The 22,131-nt window shown below is 40.9% G+C and overlaps 1 protein-coding gene across 5 annotated transcripts in view; it reads right to left on the minus strand.

Moving 5' to 3' along the window:
• Nucleotides 1–7,955: 7,955 nt before the first annotated feature.
• Nucleotides 7,956–22,131, minus strand: part of KIAA1549 (KIAA1549 ortholog) — a 171,424-nt gene continuing 157,248 nt past the window's right edge. For all 5 annotated transcript variants that reach the window (XM_033951438.1, XM_033951437.1, XM_033951436.1 and 2 more), the window contains 2 exons: nucleotides 10,897–11,066; nucleotides 7,956–9,457 (listed from right to left, as the gene is read on the minus strand). In XM_033951438.1, the coding sequence (XP_033807329.1) occupies nucleotides 9,203–9,457; nucleotides 10,897–11,066 (425 nt within the window). In that variant the 3' untranslated portion in view covers nucleotides 7,956–9,202. The remainder of the gene's footprint in view (nucleotides 9,458–10,896; nucleotides 11,067–22,131) is intronic.

The raw sequence follows: 22,131 nt of genomic DNA on the forward strand, positions 1-22,131 counted from the left end.
TGTCCAGATGTGAAATTTACTTTGACCAAACCCTGCTAAGACTGAGAGGCTATAATCAGGATAAAAACATAAATGTGAACAATAGGTTTGTCTGAAGCTTGGTATGGATAATATATTATGTAAATGCACAGTGACAAAGCAGAACGTAGAAACAGGAAGGGCTCCTTTTATTAAGGTACGCTAACGCGTGCACTAAATCAGTTGGCGCACCTTAATAAAAGGACCCTTAAGTCTTTCTAACCACATAAATATTTTGACTAACGTTCAGTGCACAATAGTAGCAGCCAATAAGCAATTAATGAGTAAAAAGGCCAGTGAGAAAAAAAAAGAAGAAGAAAACTTCAGCTTTCTCATATACAACGCACCACATGGACTATGGCACCAAGTTAGAAATAACTTAGAAAGAGGTCATAACTCAGGATATTGCAGTTAGATTAGGTGCTGCACCAATTATTTGCTGTAACTAATATTATTAGAGTGTCTTGGTGGGGGCACTGGCACCTCTCTGCCTGCCCCCCCCCCCCCCGTACCTCTTTAAATCTTTGCCAGCATGAGCAACTTCTCTGGACTGATGCTCGTGCCGGCCTGGCTCCCCTCTCAAATAATTTCCTAGTCATAGGGCCAGGAAGTGATGTCAAGAAGGAAAGCCAACACTGGCACGAACAGCAGGCTGGAGAAGCTGCTCATGCTGTCAAAGATTTAAAGACGTACGGGAGGGAGCGAGTGTGGCTTAGGGGACGAGGAAGGAATGGGAAGATGGAAAGAACATAAGAATAACCTTACTGGGGTCAGACCAATGATCCATCAAGCCCAGTAGCCCAGGTCACTAGTACCTGGCCAAAACCCAAGGAGTAGTAATTTTCCATGCTACTGATACAGGGAAAGCAGTGGCTTTTCCTATGTCTTTCTCAATAACAGACTATGGACTTTTCCTCCAGGAACTTGCCCAAACCTTTTTTAAAACCAGCTATGCTATCCACTCTTACCACGTCCTCTGGCAAGGCGTTCCAGAGCTTAACTATTCTCTGATTGAAAAAAAATTTCCTCCTATTGGTTTTAAAAGTATTTCCCTGTAACTTCGAGTGTCCCCTAGTCTTTGTCATTTTTGACAGAGTGAAAAATTGATCCACTTGTACCCGTTCTACTCCACTCAGGATTTTGGAGACTTCAATCCTATCTCCCCTCAGCCGTCTTTTTTCCAAGCTAAAGAGCCCTAACCGTTTTAGTCTTTCCTCATACGAAAGTTCCATCCCCTTTACCATCTTGGTCGCTCTTCTTTGAACCTTTTCTAGCGCCACTATATCTTTCTTGAGATAAGACTAGAATTGAACGCAATACTCCAGATGAGGTCTCACCATGGAGCGATAAAGGGACATTATTACATTCTTAGTCTTGTTAACCATCCCTTTTTTAATCATTCCTAGCATCCTGTTTGCTTTTTTGGCCACCACCGCACATTGTGCATAAGGTTTCATCGTATTGTCTACGATGATACCCAGATCCTTTTCTTGGGCGGTAATTCCCAAGGTGGACCCTAGCATCCGGTAACTGTGATTCAGGTTATTCTTCTCAATGTGCATCACTTTGCATTTGTCCACATTAAATTTCATCTGCCATTTGGACGTCCAGTCTTCCAATTTCCTAAGGTCCGCCTGCAATTCTGCAAGCGTTTTAACAACTTTGAACAGTTTAATGTCATCTGCAAATTTAATCACCTCACTTGTCATTCCAATTTCCAGATCATTTATAAATAAGTTAAATAGCATTGGTCCCAGTACAGACCCCTGTACTCCACTGTTTACTCTCCTCCATTGAGAAAAGTGACCATTTACCCTACCCTCTGTTTTCTATCCGATAACCAATTCCTAATTCACAATTGAACTTTGGCATCTATCCCATGACACGTTAATTTTCTCAGGAGCCTCTCGTGAGGAACTTTATCAAAAGCTTTCTAAAAATCTAGATACACTATATCAACCAGCTCACCTTTATCCAAATGTTTATTCACCCCTTCAAAGAAGTCAAGTAAATTGGTGGCAAGATCTCCCTCGGCTGAACCCATGCCGACTCTGTCCCATTAAATCATGTTTGTCAAAGTGTTCCACAATTTTATTTTTTATAATCGTTTCTACCATTTTGCCTGGCACTGAAGTAAGGCTTACCAGTCTGTAATTTCCCGGATCTCCCCTGGAGCCCATTTTAAAAATCGCCACCCTCTAATCTTCAGGTACTACAGACAATTTTATATATATAGAAATCACTATGTAATGTAATGTAACTATCTAACTTTTGCAAACTAAAAAAAGAAAAGATGAGTCTGGGGTGTAAAGACTGCGTGTATTAAAACTTGATTTTCACGCAGCAACACCCCCGAGTTCTATGAGATATTCTAAGTTATCTTAAGGTATTTTCCTAAGGTACCTCTGAAGAACAGTTGTGTATATACCTACCTTAGAAAATCTTTTTCGAAGCCTATCTATTATGCCCTGTATTGGTAGCGTGGAATATTGCTACACCTTAGGTTTTGGCCAGGTACTCGTGACCTGGATTGGCCACCGTGAGAACGGGCTACTGGGCTTGATGGACCATTGATCTGACCCAGTATGGGTGTTCTTATGTTCTTATATGAGCCAAGTATAGGACAATCAACCCGTTGTAACATCACTGATGAGGTTGGCTCCGAGGCACTGTGGGATGAGGCATTATGACATCACAATCTCAGCTCTGGAATGTCGCTCTCATGGGGGTTCCGGAATCTTGCTATTCTTTGAGATGCTGGAATGTTGCTACTCCTTGGGTTTTGGCCAGGTACTAGTGACCTGGATTGGCCACCGTGAGAACGGGCTTCTGGGCTTGATGGACCATTGGTCTGACCCAGTCAGGCTATTCTTATGATCTTAAGAAACTACTTCTGCAACAGAATCAAAGAAAATAAACCAGGAGCACAAACTGAGTTGATGTGAGTTATGGAATGAGTGGCTCTCCATGTTTTGGATTTGCTGCTTCTGTGTATTAAAATTATAAAGATTAAGGGGCTCATAATTGAAAGAGAAAAACGTCCAAAAACCAGCCTAAGTCGGCACTTGGACGAACATATCCCAAATACGTCCAAGTGCCGATACTAAAAACGGGTTTTGGATGTATTTCTAAATGACCTAGTCCGCTGAATGACCAAAGCTAAACGGGGCGTTTTAGGAGGAGTGTTGAGGGCGGGAGTTGGGCTGGACTTGGGCCGTCTTAGACTTAGTTGTACAACCCAGTTATACAGCCCAGGATCGACAGAACCATGTAAAACATGGTCCAAGTCACAAAAACCCACCTAAAGTCACCAGATAAGCACTGCAAACACATAAAAGAGACCCCCCACACACACTACTCCAGTGATCACCGACCCCCCCACCCCCATAAAAATATTAATCACACCTTTAAAATTCAGCCTCCAGACCATCATCACCTGGCTGCCTGGCAAAGGAAAGCCTAGTCGTCCAGCACAGAGGCGGCTTAAGTCGTCTTGGGGGTGGGTTAGGGACCCATAGAGAGGATGGCCCATGCCCATAAGCCCCTGTAATCACTGCATTGATACTTAAACACATGCAGTGCCCTATACACCCCCCAAACCCTTTTTTACTGGCATAAAAGTGGCTCCTGCAGTCATAAAGGTTATTAGGGTGGTAGATAAGTGGGTCTAGGGGATTCTGGAGGTGCTTTGGGGGACTCACCATGACCTATAAGGGAGCAGTAGTGAGGAGAAGACATGGCACCCTTTTTGTGAAGTTCACAGCAGTGCCCTGTAAGGTACCCCACTATTTAGGTGCCATGTCTGGGTGTTCAGTCCATCACTTTGCAGACCCCTCCCACGTCCAACAGGGCTTGTTCTAGGCCAGTGGTCTCAAACTCAAACCTTTTGCAGGGCCACATTTTGGATTTATAAGTACTTGGAGGGCCTCAGAAAAAATAGTTAATGTTTTATTAAAGAAATGACAATTTTGCATGAACTAAAACTCTTTATAGTTTATAAATCTTTCCTTTAGGCTAAGTCTTAATAATAAGATTATAATTTATAGCTAAAGAGGCATATGATCAAGAAACTGTTTTATTTTACTTTTGTGATTATGATAAGACATACCGAGGGCCTCAAAATAGTACCTGGCGGGCTGCGAGTTTGAGACAACTGTTCTAGATGTTTTGGACTTGGATGAAAAGTTGGATAGAAATGTGGTATAAAGATGGACGCTTTATCAGATTGGCAGGACGTAATTAGACGATTTTCGAAAGAAAAAATATTTTGGATGTATTTTTCGAAAATGTGTCTTAGGCTGTTTTTTTACTTTGGACGACTTGCGAGTTGGACGCAAACGGACTTAGATGTCCCTTTCAATTATACTCCTCTAAGGGTTTTTAGTTTGTATAAATTAAATTATCAAAACCAGAGTTTTGCTTTGATTCCTTTTATTTTGTGACACAGTAGTGGTCATTTTAGAAACTCTATTTTTATTCTGGATGTCTGAAAACTGGCAAGTAGATATGAATGCATATTGCTTGGACGTGTAAAACTAAAGAAGAATACATATAACTATAGTGGGGCTAATATATGGATATCCAACTTTCATTGCAGAACAAGAAGGGATGTCCATATTTACTTGGTACATCCAATGGTTGCTGTCCCCCCTTACTCCCCCAAACTGTTCCCTCTAAGCTGAGCAGGAGTCCTCCACCCACAGTCTCACCAATAGAGGGTGCTGTTTTACTGTCACATTTTTCAATTGTGAGGGACATGCAAGTTCTGCAGGACTCCAGGGAACATACCTGTCCTTAGCGACTGAAAATATTCCACCCCCTAGTGGTAGCAATGCAGCTGGAGGACACCTGCTCAGCTTAGAGGGAACACGGTGGCAAGGGAATACCAGGTTCTACGAGAGCTTCAGGAAATATGAACATTCTTAATAGTCCTCCATGCATGTCTAAGGGCAGTGGACTGAGAACCAAAAGAGCCAGGTTTGAGTCCCACATCAGCTATTTGTAACTTTTATATATATATATATATATATATATATATATATATAATTGTAAGTCTTCTAGGGATTAAAAAATGCCTCCTGTTCCTGAATATATAGAAGCCTGCAAGCTTGAAGGATATTGAAGTGGAATATTTTTCTGTCCCTGGAATGATCACGATTAAAAAAATAAATCACAAACAGCTTAGGTGGGATTTGAACCTGGCTCCGCTGAATCTAACCATTAGGCTATCCCTCTGCTCTGCAGGGTTGGCTCTGTGGGCATTTTAGAACATAAATGTTTCAATACTACCACCAAGACATCCATAGTGCCTTGTTTTTCCCGTTGATAATTTGGGCATTTTAGTTTGTAAAATGTTTGTGCTGGATGCCTCCAACACATGGACACCCATTTGGCATGTATTTTAGAACAGACTATATGCTGGCAAATCCTTTTCTAAAATACATAAAAATAGACATCCATATGTGACATACAGTCTTGGACATTCATATTTTGAGTTGGACATCTTTTCTAAAATCTGCCTTACAAGAGTCAATCATGCTTCAACCGAGAGCTCTCTGAATAGGGTTACCAAATGTCTAGATTTCCCTGGACATGTCCTCTTTTTCGAGGAGGTTTTCAAAACCCATCACTTTGTCCGGCTTTTGAAAAGCTTCCAGCTAGCAGCGACGTTGGGACAGCATCTGCGCATGCATGGATGCAACACGGTGATGTCATGGGCATGCGTCTGACATCATTGCTTCACGCCAGCACATGCAGAGATGCCCTCCCAACAAGCGAATGGGTTGAGTGGGGTGGGGCTGGGGCGTAAAAGGCGTGACTCCGGTGGAACTGGGCTGGCCTGGGGGCAGAGCCATGGGTCCGGATTTTTGTTCCGGAAAATCTGCTAACCCTAGTTCTGAAACTAGAAACAGACGTATATTGTTTCATCTATACCAGGGGTGTCAAAGTCCCTACTTGAGGGCCGCAATCCAGTCGGGTTTTCAAGATTTCCCCAATGAATATGCATGAGATCTATTAGCATACAATGAAAGCAGTGCATGCAAACAGATCTCATGCATATTCATTGGGGAAATCCTGAAAACCCGACTGGATTGTGGCCCTCGGGAAGGGATCTATACTGTAATTCATTTTTTTTTAAATGCTGGTGCTGCTTTTGCATTTATCAAAGTAGCTGGTAGAACTGGTTAGTACAGAGTATAGAACATACAAGAACAGAGTTGTTTTGCATCTTTTAGCATGTAGCTCAACATTGACCTTCACATTCTAGGACCCCTATATAATGCTAATTCTAATGAATGCAGTCCATCCTGTTCCAGACCAAGCCTCCGAGAGCTCTTTCAACAAACCTAACCTGTGGCACGCACAAATACCCATTTTATTAGAAAGGCTCTAAATACATTTTGCTTTCACATTGTACGTTTAAGCATACACAGCTGTCTCAATGCATATCACTGTCAATCTACAAGAGATCCTTGTAATCTAAAAGATCACCTCAGTTTTATCCAGCTGCTGTTCTAGTATTGACCAACTCAGCATAAGCTTCCAACTTCGCCTATAAGAGCAGCAAGACTGAGCCAAAGGAAAAGTTTCACAAAATACTAATATTACAGCTATACATATCTTAAATCACAATAGGATTTTTCACAGCTTGTATTGTTTTGGTGTTTTGTATTTAGGTATTTATTTGTTTTAAGGAAGCAGAAGTACAATCAAAGATTGTATTTGTCCAACAAAACTCCTTGATCTTCCAAATGCGGTTCTGGAATGCACATATCCTGCTCAGGATTTATTGCCTCTCTTTTTGGTCAATTTTAAGCTTCCTTTTAGGGCTCTCTAGTTTTTCTTTCAGTTTCAGCTCAGCCCCACTTTGTTGCAAGGACCTCGTGACAGTTCGTAATATATCATAGATGTTGATGATGCGTTAGGGACAGACAGAAATATAAAGAGAAATATAATGTATTCCATCTCTCAACAGGCAGCTACAGTTTTGATTTAAGATTTTTCCTACCTCAGTTATGCACCAAAATAACTACTCTCTCCAAATCTTTCTCTTTCTATTATTGACATTCATATGACTTCCCTAGTATGACACTGTCAACAAGGAGGCATTATGAGAGCCATATACAACAGGGCAAAATGAAGAATGCTTATTAAACAAGAGACCAGAAAATGATAAAAACAGTTTCAGATTGTGCTTTATAATTTAAGAGCGCTCTCTACATGCCTGGCTCTAGATGCAGGGATGTAATTACTACTTATATCTTCTCTGGCCACAACCTTTAAGTTGCTCCTGCAACAAAGATGCATCTCAAAAATCAGTTTTATGATGCAGGGGTGCAATCCTGGCTGCCATTACAGACATAACTTCATTTCCAGCATCCCATGCAAAGGCACAACAGTGGCTTGGGCCCTTGCAAATGTGCCGATGTAACACTTGTGGCTCCTGGAACCTACTCTTCCCATACTGTGTCACCATGGTTGCCTGCAACTTTCACTTCAGTTCAATTTTAATACGATAAGCAACAAAAACCTGAGAACCTATACTTATTATTTTAATTAAGAGTTACATTAAAATAACCTTGCAGTTGTCTGCAAAATTTAGTACTTTAGTGGACATATTAACACTAGAAAAAATAAGGGACTTAAAAGTAGGACATTTGCCACTAGCTCAAATATCTGTGTGGATAGATGGCAACAAGAAACCAACAATATTTCTACTGCAGCAAATCTGCGCACAATTTCATAATAGGGACAACATATTTATTTATTCTACTTAAGAGCTTAATTCAGTAAGATTTTTTCACCATAGACACAGAATAGGAAAAAAAAAAGTCTTCATGAATTAGGCCCTAAATTTGTCAGACTTTACCGTTGGGCTGATTGTCAGACATGAGTTGAACTTCATGAGTAATTAGTGCCCTTCTGGTATGCTGAGGTGAATAGGAAGGCAGCTGCTCCAAGGGCTTGCATACTTATAGGCCATTACCCATCATCATTGTATGAGCAATTTTTTTTTTTCATGTTGCTTGTTAACAAATGGGCATCAGGGAAAAGAAGGATTTTGCATTAATCATACCAGCAATAGTACCCTTCAAATTCAGCATTTAGGCTTCGGTCTTTTCCTTCACTCAACAAAACACTAATCAGAATTTTCAGTATGGGATTCAATTAATTGCTTATACTGTATGTTCTGCAAGCATATAGCCTACATTTATGACCATGACCGATTATCTCATCCACACATTAAACCATACATACTTGATCAATTGGTTTGTAAACCTACATACAATTATACCAGTGTGTCAGTATTTTCATGATAAAAATCAAATATGTACAATCATTTGTAGCTTGAGTCTTCATTGCTAGCTATTCTTTTTCATTGTTCTTGCTGTGTTTGGTCACCTGTTTTCTTGGCCTAAGGGACCAAATCTCTGGATGTACTTCTAGGTACAAAGGGTCATCATTCCACACCTTGAAAACCAAGGAACACTTGAAGCTTGAGCACCAGAAAAAAAATGAGATTTAGGAATGAGGACAATTGCACCCTCAACAACTCACTGTTCTGATCTGTCACAAGACAAAAAAAGTCCATAATTTGTAAAAAAAACACAAAAAAACCCATTCCATCTCCTTCTGCATATCTGACCCCCACTTTTTTTGCAAGGCGGTACAAGCAAATTCTTTTACTGAAGTATCTCTTAAATTCATTGAAGATTTCTACTTTGTTCTCTAAGCAAACAGTAAAATCCTTTCCCTTCTCAGAGCACATGCGAGTATATACTTGCATGATCTCCAGTTTAAGGACAATGTAGCACCTTCTGGCCAGGTGCAAACTTTACACAGTCAGCTCCACAAACAAGAGCTTTCTGTGCTGAATGGTCAGATTATATCTCTCCCCCACCCCCCCCCCTCTTTTTTTTAGCATTTGCTTCTGATCTGAAATTTTGACAAGCAGGCTGCCTTTGATCAGTTTTCCTGAAACTAGGATACAGTTAGTGGCCATACTAGAAAAAAAGTCTCTTCTTATGGAACTCCCTCTCTTCCAGTCCTTGCATCTGGTGTTTATTCCCTACCACAGTACCGAGTCGCTCATAGCTCAGGAGAACAAAACACAGCAGGTTTCCACTGAATCTTGCTTCCATAGGAAGCAGATAGGCAGCAAGCAGGTAAGTGCAGCCACGAATCAGCTGTGGAAGTTTTGCACCGAGGTTTGTTTCTGAGAAAGTCGGAGCAGCTCCTCTCGAATGGCCTTGATAAGAGAGGCAGATGAGTGGCCAAGCTGAAGGTCCTCTGTGGAACTGGAAGGGTAAAACAGGCTTGGCCCCTGGAGGCCACTGTGAGACAGGTGAGCAGGTGGAGCTGACGGCTGTCTCGTTGAAGTCTTGGGCATCTGAAACACCGGTGAAGACGCATATTCCTGATGGTTGAGTAAATGGGTCTGACAAGCAAAACACAGAAAAAGAGTTGCATTATTATAGTTCAAGTAACTGCAAAGGACTCACAATTGTGGCTAGAGTAAGACACAATGGGGCAAAAGTTTATATTTTCGTGCATAGCTGAAAAATGCACATACATTTCCTTGTGTGGACTTCACTGAATTTTAAAAGCAAATGTATTTGTGTTTCAAAAATCACTCCAGAAAAATTGTGTCCTTACATTTGCACCTGCTCTTTGGCATGCATAAATTTTCAGATTTATATATGCAAGTATGCTTGAATTTTCAAACTTGTGCACTTAAGTAAAAAAAAAAAAAATCCATCTCTAACTCCAACACTCTAGTACACTTCTGCTCACTGTGAGCAATTCTATATAGGAGAATATTCTATAAAGGGATTTAGGTGCCCATTTTTCCTTATAGCCTAACAATGAAGAAAAGCTCATGGAAATGCATGACTACCGTTTCAAGTGCACAGTGGGGGATATTCTGCAAAGGTTGTTGAAATTTAGGTGTTAGGATCCTGCATACTAAATATTAATTCCATGTTGGCTACTACCTGTATGTGTGCAATTGCAGTTATTGATAAGCATAAATCGGCATCTATAGGCCAACATTTAGATGCAGCTGCTTACGCCATGTCAATGGCTGGTGAAAACGATTGCAATTAAATATTACAGTTGCATGCATCACTGACAGTTTTCTAGAATCTTAGAGAGTAAGTACTAAGCATGCCCCTGACCTGCCCATATCCACACTGCCCCCACCCCCTTGTAGCTTTTGCATGCTAAATTTCTAGAATAGCGACTAAGGCCCCAATTCACTAAAGGCATTTAGCGACGATCACTGCTACCCACCCGATTCACTAAATGGCCCACCGCGTATTTTCCGATCCAATCCGATCCACCCATGCAAATGAGTAAAACCCCATGCAAAATAGCCAAGCGATTATTCACTAACATTTGCTTGGCTATTTTGCATTGGGTTTTACGATCCTAAAACCCGACTGCTGTAGACCTGTCGGTAACTGTGTTACCAACAGGTCTGCAGGTTTTTTGACAGGTCTGCCTGGGTTTTTTTCCCATGGCATAGATACAGAGATGCCGACACTTTTTCATGCACCGTTCACAACACGTTTGCAAGTTCATAATTGTCCCCTGAAGAAGGCGACGGAGTGGCCAAAACTTGGATTCTAGTCGGGACATTCTTTGGAACTTTGCCTGGTTTTATTTTTTCTTAAAAGACTTGATATTAAACTTTGATTCAAACTGTAAATAAAGGAATCATGACCACAGGTTGGATCTGACCTCTCCAGTGCCTTTGTTTGTTTATTGTGCTTTGCCTCGAGACTTGAATCTTTCTTTCCTTTTCCCTATACATAAATGTTAAGTGAAATGATAAAGAAAATTTGGTAGCATCTCCAGCACACATCCAGTACTCACTGTGTCCCTTCGAATAGCACTCCGTGGAAATTCTTCATCTCCATGGAAGGCAGGCCAGCCTGGTCCTCCAGCCTGTCCATGCCCTGGTCTGCCAGAAGGAACCTCAACAGCCTGAGCTCCAATCCTACTCGCTACACCCACTTGAGGGAGGTGCTGGATCTGTGAGGAACCTTGAAAAACAGAGTAGCTTCCATTAACCTAATCAGGTATTTCAGTGCTTTATGCAGTAGGACAGAAGGGCAAAATCTAAATTTGTCATGAGGAAAGCAACTAGCGGTTGGCCAGAAAAAGAGAACACAGCTTTGGTTTTATCTGCCTAAACTCCCTCCATTGTATGTAGATCTTTCATGCATATTTATTGTGGATATCCTGAAAGACTTGATTGGTAAGATGGTTACTGGTCTTCAACATAAAGTGTTTGGGGGACAGATATAAAAGTCTGGATGTGGAAGAAAGGCAGGAGAGGAGAGATACAACCGATTTAAATATTTCTGAGCAGTGGCGTAGCGGGAGTGAGCAGCGCCCCTCTCCCAACCTCTTCCCTGCCGCGTGCGTGCACCCCTTCTCCGTACCTTTTTATCTTCGGCATGAGCAGCCACGAACTTGCTGTTCACGTTGGCTTCGGCACTCTCTTTGATGTCACTCCCTAGGCACGGGTCCCGGAAGTGACATCAGAGAGAGCGCTGAAGCTTACGTAAGCAGCGAGTTCGTGGCTGCTTGTGCCAAAGTTAAAAAGGTACGGGGTGAAGGGAATGGGGCGCACGGCAGACGGAGGAGTGGTAAAGGGGGGGTGGAGAGCAGCGCCCCGAGGAAGACTGTGCCCGGGGTGGACCACCCCCACTGCACCCCCCCTTACTACACCACTTTCTTTGAGTCATAAATGCACGGGAGGCGAGTCTCTTTCAACTGAAAGCAAGCTCTGGAATGTGGGGGGGATAGGATGAAGGTGAAAGGCGATACTTCTTTATGGAAAGTATGATGGATACACATAACGGCCTCCCAGTGGAGGTGAAGACTATCTAAATTCAAAAACGCATGGGATAAGCAGGTAGGATTTCTAAGGGCAGACTTACCTGTTGTCATTTTCTTTTTCTACGTAATTTCCTAAAATAAAGTAATTCTCTGCTTCAGAGCACTCAAAGCCTTGTCATTAATTTGCAACTTATTTACTTCACCCCCAATTTAGATTGACCTAGCGTCCTCTAGGCTCAGAACTGATCTATGGATCTCTAGGTAATATTGCATACTCAAGAAATTCTGACCTTGGTAAGATATCGGCAAAGACTACCTCCAACTTGATAGCCCATTGCTGAGCCACCTTGACATTTCTAAAAAAAGAACAATTGGCTCCATCCAGGAAGAATGAGTCCGACATTCAGATGGTGGCAATTAGTGCTTTGCTAAATGCTGCAGTGTTAAATATGGAAATTTAAGGCCGCTCATTGATGTCATCAAATCCAGAAGACAATTTATATATTTATTTATTGAGATTTGTTAACTGCCCTTAGAGCATGCTTTGATATTCCAGCTTTCAGGTCTTTTGTTCAATCTCTGGTTTTAAGTCATTTCGACTACTGTAATATTGTTTATCTTGCCGGCATTAAGAAAAACATCCTTAGAATGTGAATTATTCAGAATGCTGTGGTCAAACTTATATAAGAACATAAGCAGTGCCTCTGCCGGGTCAGACCAGAGGTCCATCCCGCCCAGCAGTCCGCCCCCGTGGCGGCCCAACAGGTCATGACATGCCTTAATCACCAGAAGGGGCCCCCTTGCCCCCTAGGTTTCTCATCGAAGTCCTATCTTCCCATCAATGTCCTAACCCTCCGGCCTTGCACCTGCACGACCTGGTGAGCTGTCTATACTTATGCAACACCCCAGCACCTCCCTCAGTACCCCATGATCCCCTTTTCCCTCAGGAATCTGTCCAATATATGGATTGAAGTAGTATGATCACGTCATCCATTTTTACTGGGAGCTACATTGGCTCCCCCCACCCCCACCTCCCTCTCCCCCCCCTCTTCTGGTTTCCCACTCCCTCCATTTTATCCTCTAACCCAACTACGATAAACCTGTGCCTCCTTCCGCGCTACCTGCAATTCCGATAAAATTTTGTAAATCCGGGTTCAGACCGGATCCTAATGTAACGAATGTAAACCGCCTAGAACTCTCTGGGTATGGCGGGATATAAGAACCTAATAATAATAATAATAATAATAAAACTGAAGGCCCGTGGGGCAAATCCGGCCCACCTGGTTGTTTTATGCGGCCCACGGTCCAATGCCCCCAGTTTTACCTTGTGGCTGGCTCCCTCCTCCTCACAGCCGTAATGTGCACGGAGCTGTGTGTAGCGGCTCCTCACGCGTTCCACACCTCATCCAGAAGCACTTCCTCTGACGTAACATCAGAGAGAAGGCTTCTGGTTCAGGTGCAGGACGCACGAGGAGCTGCTGCACGTGGCTCCATGCACACTACGGCTGTGAGGAGGAGGGAGCCGGCCACAAGATGACACCGGGGGGGGGGGGGGGCATCGGACCACGGGCCACATAAAACGGCCAGGTTGGAGCCAGTCAGAAGGTTAGACACCCGCCAGAGGGAGGCACAGCATGGAGGGAGGGAGACAACAAAGGTAGGAGGAATGATTTTATTTTCAAGTTAGTGTTTAAATTATGTCAATTGTGAGCATTTTAATCTGCTGTCTATATTTTGCACTGCTCAGGAAGAAATACATTTGTTTCTTTTTCTCTTGGGGTTATACTGCATGCAGAATCTTGAATCTTAGGGTGTTTTTAAAAAAAATATATTAGTACTTTTAGTTTTTGGTCCCGTACTTGCATAGAGGTTATCTGTGTTCTAGTAGGAATGAATGTTTGTGTGTTTGTGTAGTTTAATTTTGTGGTTAACCATTACTACTGTGTGTTAATAAGATTATATTATGTGTGTGTGTATGAAAAATGAATGGAAAAACGGTGTTATAATTAGTATTATTATGGGGGCGGGGTCTGGCCCACGACTTAGCCTGTGTTTTGGATTTCGGTCCCTTAATGTGATTGAGTTTGACACCCCTGCAATAGAGGCACATATTATTTTTAAGTTAGGTTGCATCTGCTATAAAGTTGCTTTAGGTGAAGCTCCATCTTATTTAATAGATTCATTCTCTTTTTCCATTCAAAGGAACTCCAGAAGAACACACTATTTTTTTGTTTTTCCATTGGTTAAAGGTTGTAAATTCAAAAAATATCATGAACATTCACTTTCCTTTCAGGCAGCTATCTAAGACAGGGATTTTAGGTGTCTGTTATCAACTTCCTATTCTTACCAACATTACAGAAGACAATTAAAGACTCATCTTTTCTTAAAGTTTTTAGGTAATTAGAAACTTTTTTTGCCTTTCCATTTCCATTACTAATATCACCAGATCCTCCCACAAATTAAAACTATCCTTCCCCCTCGCTAAAAGGCATTTCCCACACAGGAAAGCTAGGGACCTTCCTCCACTTCAAAATCACTGAGCTCTGGAACAACCTTACCTCCCCTCTTCGGAACTTGAGCTCTCTCCAAGTTTTCCGCAAACATCTGAAAACCTGGTTTTTCTCAAAAAATGTAAGTCTCCCTCCAATTTAGGAATCAAGGAAACTCTTATATCTTGGCATCCCAAGTCCTCTAAATTTTCTTCACACTTCTACCTCTAATCCTCTGTTGTAGTTCCTTCCTATTTCTCCTACTGTAAACTGCGTCGAGCTCTACGAACGTGGAGATAATGCGGTATACAAACCTAAGGATTAGATTAGATTAGATTATGTTTATTTGATTACTCTTTTGTGAGCTCCATAGAACTCTCTGGTTATGCGGTCTGTAAATCAATTTGTATTTATGTTTATGTTTTATTAAGAGATTCATCCAAGGCAGTGTGCAGCAGGTATGATTCAACATAAAACTTACAATTTTGTTAACAGCATTACAGTAGTAAAAAGACCAAATATAAATACAATGAATGAGGCAGAATTAAAATCAGTAAACTGAAACTTAATAATAGGATTACCATGAAACAGTTTCAAACATATACTTATTAACAGCACTGAAATTTCAATAAGAGAGAGATATACAGTAATACGAGGGAGAAATAATACTTATAAAGTGTCTAATAAGCACAAATAAGAACATTCAAATAACATACAGTAGATATAACGCTAATTCTTTTCTATAATAACAGCTTATCCTATAGCCGAGGGGTCAAATGCAGATATTAGATGGGGACAAGATGGGTGGTTCAGAATGCTTTGGGATAAACAGATGGGAGGGTAAAGTCAAGGCACGTTGTTTATATAGTCAAGGTATAAGGAATTGATTTAGTTTGTGTGTGTGGCAAGTTAGTCGTGATGCAGAATGAATGTCAAATATAATCAATCACCAGGGCTGCCCACACTTTTTGGGCTTGTGAGCAACTTTTAAAATGACCAAGTCAAAATGATCGACCAACAATAAAATTTTAAAAAAACACAAAGCACACTGTACGCAGAGAAAATGTTAATTATCATTTGTATTTGAGGTTTTTTTTCAGAGGTCAAGGCAGATGATTTTAAAATACGCAATGTCACCTCAGAAACAACTATACAAAAATAGACAAATATACCCCCTCCCCTTTTACTAAACCACGATAGCGTTTTTTAGCGCAGGGAGCTGCACTGATTGCCCCTCGCAGCTTCCGACGCTCATAGGCTCCCTAAGCTAAAAACCAGTATCGTGGTTTAGTAAAAGTGGGCCATAGTGCAAAATATAGACAGCATATATAAATTCTCAAAAGGGACACATATTGATCACTAAACTGAAAATAAAATCATTTTTCCTACCTTTTTGTCTGGTGATTTCATGAGTCTCTGGTTGCACTTCCTTCTGACTGTACATCCAATATTTCTTTCTTTCTCTCTCCCCCTGCCTGCCTTTCTTTCTCTCTCCTCCTGCCTCCCCCCACCAAGCCATCGCACCAATTTCTCCACTTCCCCAATTATTTCTCTCTCCCTGCCCTCCCAGGCTGATTTCTCCCTGCTTCCCTGAGTCAGGCCTGGTGCGTACAAGTGCCGGGCCCACAAGCCTTCCCCCCACCCCCAGGCAGCGAATGGCTGGCCCAGAACTTCCTCTCCGACGTCAGAATTGATGTCGGAGGTAAAGGCTTGTGGGTCCGGCACTTGTACGTTCCTGGCCTGGCTCAGAGAGGCAGGAAGAACAAGATCACAAAGATAATGCGATCGACTCACGTTGCCTTTGCGATCTACTGGTCAATCGCAATCAACCATTTGGTAACTCCTGCCCTATGTGTTAAAGGCTTGGGTAAAGAGCCAAGCTTTTACCTGGTTCCTGAAGTAGAGGTAGTCTGGAGTTAGATGTATCCCCTCTGGGAGTAAATTTCTGAGTGTGTGGGCCACTCCTGAGAAGGCTTGCTGATGGGCACTGTTCCCTCTAAGCTGTGCACTTGTGCGCGCGCACACAACTTGCCGAACCTGCACACACAAATTAAAATAGCGTGCACAAAAAAATAAATTTTTGCCTAAAATGATTTTCACTGCTAAAATGAAATGTTGCAGAAGTTCAGCTGTTCCGATTTCCCATTTATCACATTTATTGAAGCACTATAATATAAATTTTAAGTGATTCACGTGGTTCCGTTATCTTTGGCAGTTGATCTTGACACGTTACGTGCCCCATAGGGTCATAGCCTATGGCCCATAGGATATGAAACACTTCCGATTCTTTGACTTCCTGAAGTTCCACCATATTGTTTAATTCGTGGAATTGTTTAATTCGTAGTGTGCAGCATGGTACTGCAGTTGTATAACTGTATTCGTTTATTAAATTGCAACCAGATATAACTCTTAAAATGTCTAAACCGCGAATGGTGAAAAGTGTAAAACGCAAGAGAGCTGCAACAGCTTTTAGGTCTGAATGGATTGAAGAAACTGTTGAAACAGAGACACCGGAATCTCAAAATACAATGCGTGTTCGACTGTGTGAAATATTTACCTGTGACGAAGATGATGGAGTTGTGTGTTGTTATTGTCAAGATGCCAAAGCAACTGGAAAATTCTCTACTGGAAAAATATGGGATGATGTTTGGAAACTGGACTTTCTGAAACGCCATCTATCAAGTAAATCTCATACCGACAGTATTAGGAAACTCAGAAGTAAAAATCCGAATTTAAGAGGGGGACTGGTTAACATGTTGCTTGAAAGCCCAACCAAAAAAGAAAACAGGCAAATTAGTAATGAACGGAAGCATTCCAGTCCTGATTTTAAGGTTCTTGTCGACAGTGTTGTGCTGGCCATTAAGATGAATATCTCAATGCTCTCTGTTCAAGATATCAACGAGCACATGGCGAAGTATGTTAGTATACTTGATAGCTGGAGAAGCAAAAACTATGCGTTTGAATTTCTTGGAATTATCAATGGCATCGTGCAAGATAATCGTATGGCAGACGATCATACGTTAACTGTTGATGAAAGCACAGACATTTCTGTTTACAAGTACTTAATACTCTACTTTAAGTATCGGCCAGTCAATTCAAATGAGTATAGGACATCATTTGGTGGGATGCTACAGTTGGAAGCATGTGATGCTACATCAATAGTAACAGCAATTAGGGAATTCAAATGGCTATGTTCACCTCTGATGGTGCCTCTGTTATGTTGGGCAAAAAAGATGGTGTTGCAGCACAGCTGAGAAAAGACATTCCACATTTAGTGCAGCAACATTGTGTTGCACATCGGGAAGATTTGGGACTTTTTGATTCATGGAAAGAAGTAAAATTGATGAAAGAAGTAGAAACTGTAATGAGAACTGTGTACATGTAATGTAATGTAATTTATTTCTTACATACCGCTACATCCGTTAGGTTCTAAGCGGTTTGAAGAAAATATACATTAAGATTATAAATGAGAAGTAAGAACATGGTGTTCTGTCGGTCTTCTACTAAACGATGCAAATTTCAAGAAATAGCAGATGCATCTGAATGTGAATCAATTGCTTTCAGACCTCTGAATGAAGTGCACTGGTTATCTAGACACTTTGCACTTAAAGCAATTATTCAAAATTATGATCCCCTGTTAAAATATTTTGAAGACAAAGATAATGATCCTATTGCAAAGTACTGCTATAAGAAGCTGAACAGTGAACAATTTCATATTACACTTGAAGTTTTGAATGATGTCTTATCAGAACTGGCTTCCTTAACCATGGCATTTCAAAAACGTGGTTTGACAACATTGGAAGCTTATCATCTTGCACAGGGTAACTTGAACAAACTTCAAATGCAATACTTAGGCGACAAGGTTAAGTGGAGTGATAAAGTCAACAGTCTTTTTGACAACAGGATGAGGTCTGGAGAAAAAGTTTCAGTGGATACTAATTCCATATTAACCTTCATCAACATCCTATGTTTGCATTTGGGTGAAAGATTTCCTGAAAATGAAGTTGAGGAACGGTCTGCTTTTGACTGTACAGCAATATCACAATGCGACTTTGACTTCGGAAATGGACATATCAGATCTCTTTGTTTAAAGTATAAACATTTTCTTCCGGAGAAAGTGTTATTATTCAGCAATACAATGACTTTAAATTCCTTGTTGCAGAAAAAATCAAAAGCAATCTGATAAACAGCTTTCCAGATATGACGAAATTTTCATTTCAGAATGATCAATTTGCAGATTTAGCAAAAATGATGGACATTGGTACCACATTCTTAGCATCTAGTTCAGATTGTGAGCGTGGTTTTAGTCTAATGAACAATTTGAAGACTAAACAAAGGAATCGTTTACATTTAGAGCATTTGGAAATGCTGATGCGTGTTAAGAGTCACCTTCAAGATGGAGGCTCAACAGATCTTGACAGAATTTATTCGGACTGGATAAATATGAAAGATCGCAGGGAAAAACTTTGAAAACTAAATTGCTGTTATTTTCTAAATTTTAAGTATAAAGTACAATGATAACTTATTTATAGGTAGCGCTCAATGAAACATTTCAATGAAACATAATTTATGTTTATTGAAATGACACTTTATGTTACATAAAGTGTAACTAACAAAGTGTAACTAAATTTACATTATGTTTTCGTTAATTTAGACTAAACTCAAAGACCTGCCCATAACTGAACTCCGGGCCCTCTGGCAATCATTTTTATAGCGCACACAAATTTAGTTTTTGTTTAAAATGCGCACACATGAAATTTTTTTCTGCACACAGCCTATGAAAAATTAGAGGGAATATTGCTGATGGGTATCATATCGTACAATTTATTTTGATAAGGGTGCAGATAGTGATATTCCTTGAGAGGACCCTCAGAGGTCTTGATGGTGTATAGAGGGCTAGTTGTTTCTTATGTAATTCTAGCCCATTTTGTCTGAGGACCTGATTCCAAAAAGGCCAAACAATGGGCACTCTCGATTAGTATTTACATGGCCTCATTTATGGCAATTAATACACCGCACATTCTGCAGCTGAATGCCAAAAGGCTGATAACGGACATTCAAATCATCCTTGGCATATTTTTGGCTTGGGGCAACCTTCTGTCATTCAAATTTGAATTCAATATTCTTTCCTTCTTGTCTTTATTTTCTTTCTAGGTTCCTGCTTAAGCTTCATACATGAAATTAAGCCCACTTTTTACACGCTCGTCCCCAGAAGCAATCTGTTATCATAAGAATCTTGTTCCTTAACATACTGCTGTATAAGGTCATCCCGATTTTTCTTCTCTCTTGAGATTTTCTGGCTTTCTATCCATATCTTCTTGATATTTAACTTAGAAGCAGGATGAAAATCCTTTTAACACATGAAGCTCCTATCCTATTTCAATTGTATTTATTCCCCACTTCCCTTCTGTTTCCAGTAATGTCTTGTAGTTGATGTTCTTGTCCAGTTACGCTATTTGATTAATGTTGTTTGTGCTCTTTTTTAAAATTGTTTGTAATTGGCGTTCTTTTATTTATTTTTTTCCATTTTCCCCATATTTTAATCTGTATCTTGCTTAGAAGTCGGATAAGTGACATTATCAAATTTTAATAAAAACTTGAAACTTGAATGACTTCCCCATAGCAGCAACAAGCATCGGAACAGTTCAAGAACCTTGAAAACTAAACAGCAACATCACTGAACAATATATACTTCCGGTATATAAAGGACTTGTGCTGTAACTATGGCAAATTTTGAGGTGTCTCAGTTTCTTCCAACTCTTCTGTAAACTTCTAAAATCTTTTTTATTCGCTAAACATTTTGAAAACTAACTCTTGTATTTCAGGTTACTTTATTTTTAAAAATTTATTGTTAACCGCGTCGAGCTTCCTTTGGTTGACGACCCGGTATATAAGGTTTAGTTTAGTATTTTGTGTATGTTAACCTGTAACTCGTTCTGGGCTCGTTGGGGAGAACAGGATAGAAAATGAATTAAAGAAATAAATAAATACAAGCTATGTTATAAAGACTCCTGATGCATGTCTAATGGCTAAAACATGGCCATGTCAAGTCTAATGGAAGTTTTCCAATAAAGTGTTCACATCTCCTGGGCATCCTATTGTTGTTCTGTAGGTCATCGCCACTGTGTGACGACTTTCTGCTGGGTGGAGATTTGTCCTGCCCTTGTACCTACTATAAGTATTTGGATTCGGCCAATTCCATTTTTAGTAGTAACTTGAGGTTAGAGATATTATAGGCCTGCTTGGAGGATTATTGAGGGATTTGTGAATTTTCAGTAACATTTACAACGCAATACTGGTAGGACAAGAGGAAACAAAATGCTCAATATTCAGCCTGTGGTGTAAACAGTAGCGTAGTAAGGGGGTGGAGGGGGGGGCAGACTGCCCCGGGTGCTGTCTTGGCAGGGCACCAGCACCTCAATGACCCTGCCCTCCCTTCCCTCCGTACCTCTTTAAATTTTTGCCAGCGCGAGCAGCTGCTCTGGCCTGCTGCTTGTGCCGGCCTGGCTCCTTCTGAAATCACTTCTGGGCTGCGGGGGCCAGGAAGTGACATCAGAGGGAAAGCCGGTGCGAGCAGGAGGCCGGAGAAGCTGCTCACGCTGGTGAAGATTTAAAGAGGTATGGGGTGGGAAGGGAGAGCGTGACTGGGCTTGGGAGGCACTGAAGGAGCAGGGGGGTGGAGAGGAGAGCACGGGGTGCGCCTCCTACCCTCACTGTGCCACTGAGATGCTCACAGCTGTGGGCTGAACGGACCTGAGATATTCAATGCATGTGGGGAATGTGCAGCTTCCAACATATCCAGGTCTCTACAGTCACCCGAAAGTTAATATTTAGACCAGTGCTCTGCTAACTTCAGTTTATAAATTTTGCTGTCCTAACTATGGTATCTATTCTTTGCCAAGTAACTGGTGGCATCCATATAAGCATGATCAAACACCCCCCCATAAAAAAAAAAAACAAAAAAAACCCAAAACAAATCTTTTTAGGTATATTAACTTTCAATTTCCATAAAGAGCAAATCACAAACTTCCACAGCAGTTTCCCAGACAAAGCAAACGAATGTTGCATTTAAAGGGTACAGATTAGATAAACAAGTGTGCGCAAGTACACCACGTCTCACCAGTCTTAGGGAAAGCCTTGCCTCCATTTCACAGAATCTATCAAATAGTTTTCTCTTCCACAAAACAGTGTTTTTCCACCTCTGCTCCAATGACTGAAGATTAAACAGGAGAACAATATGCATCGCATGCTCTCCAGTAACTTATTACGGAAATGTTTCCCCTTGCATAAATGTACCAGTGTGTGGATGCAAAAGGTTTCACTTCTTGCACGGTACAGTGCTCTAACACCACCATTTAGGGGACATTTGAGATCACAAGCAAGTGTTCTTACAAGCATTCAGATACTCTGAAAAGATGTTCTTTTTGGTACAGTATATGAGATATATAAATACAAAAAAAAAAATGCTGCAATTTCTGTTCTAAACACCATAGCAAGCACTAATAAGGAGATAGAGAAATGTGAAATATTTACAAAATAAACCTTGAAAACTTTCTCCTTTTAGATTCTCTGAGGGTCATTTTACATCTGTAAATAGCATGTGTTGATTTTACCAAACTTTTTGAAGTAAAGTACATGTGTATTTCCACTTTGATCAATACCCCAGGAAAACACTAAGGCGATCAACTTGAACAAGTTAAATTATGAAAATACACTTGAATTTTTAAAAGTACATGAATAAGTCTAAACTCTTCCCTAGCCCTCTCTTCAAACA

Source organism: Geotrypetes seraphini, chromosome 7 (assembly GCF_902459505.1).
Source record: "Geotrypetes seraphini chromosome 7, aGeoSer1.1, whole genome shotgun sequence".
Lineage (NCBI taxonomy): Eukaryota > Metazoa > Chordata > Amphibia > Gymnophiona > Dermophiidae > Geotrypetes > Geotrypetes seraphini.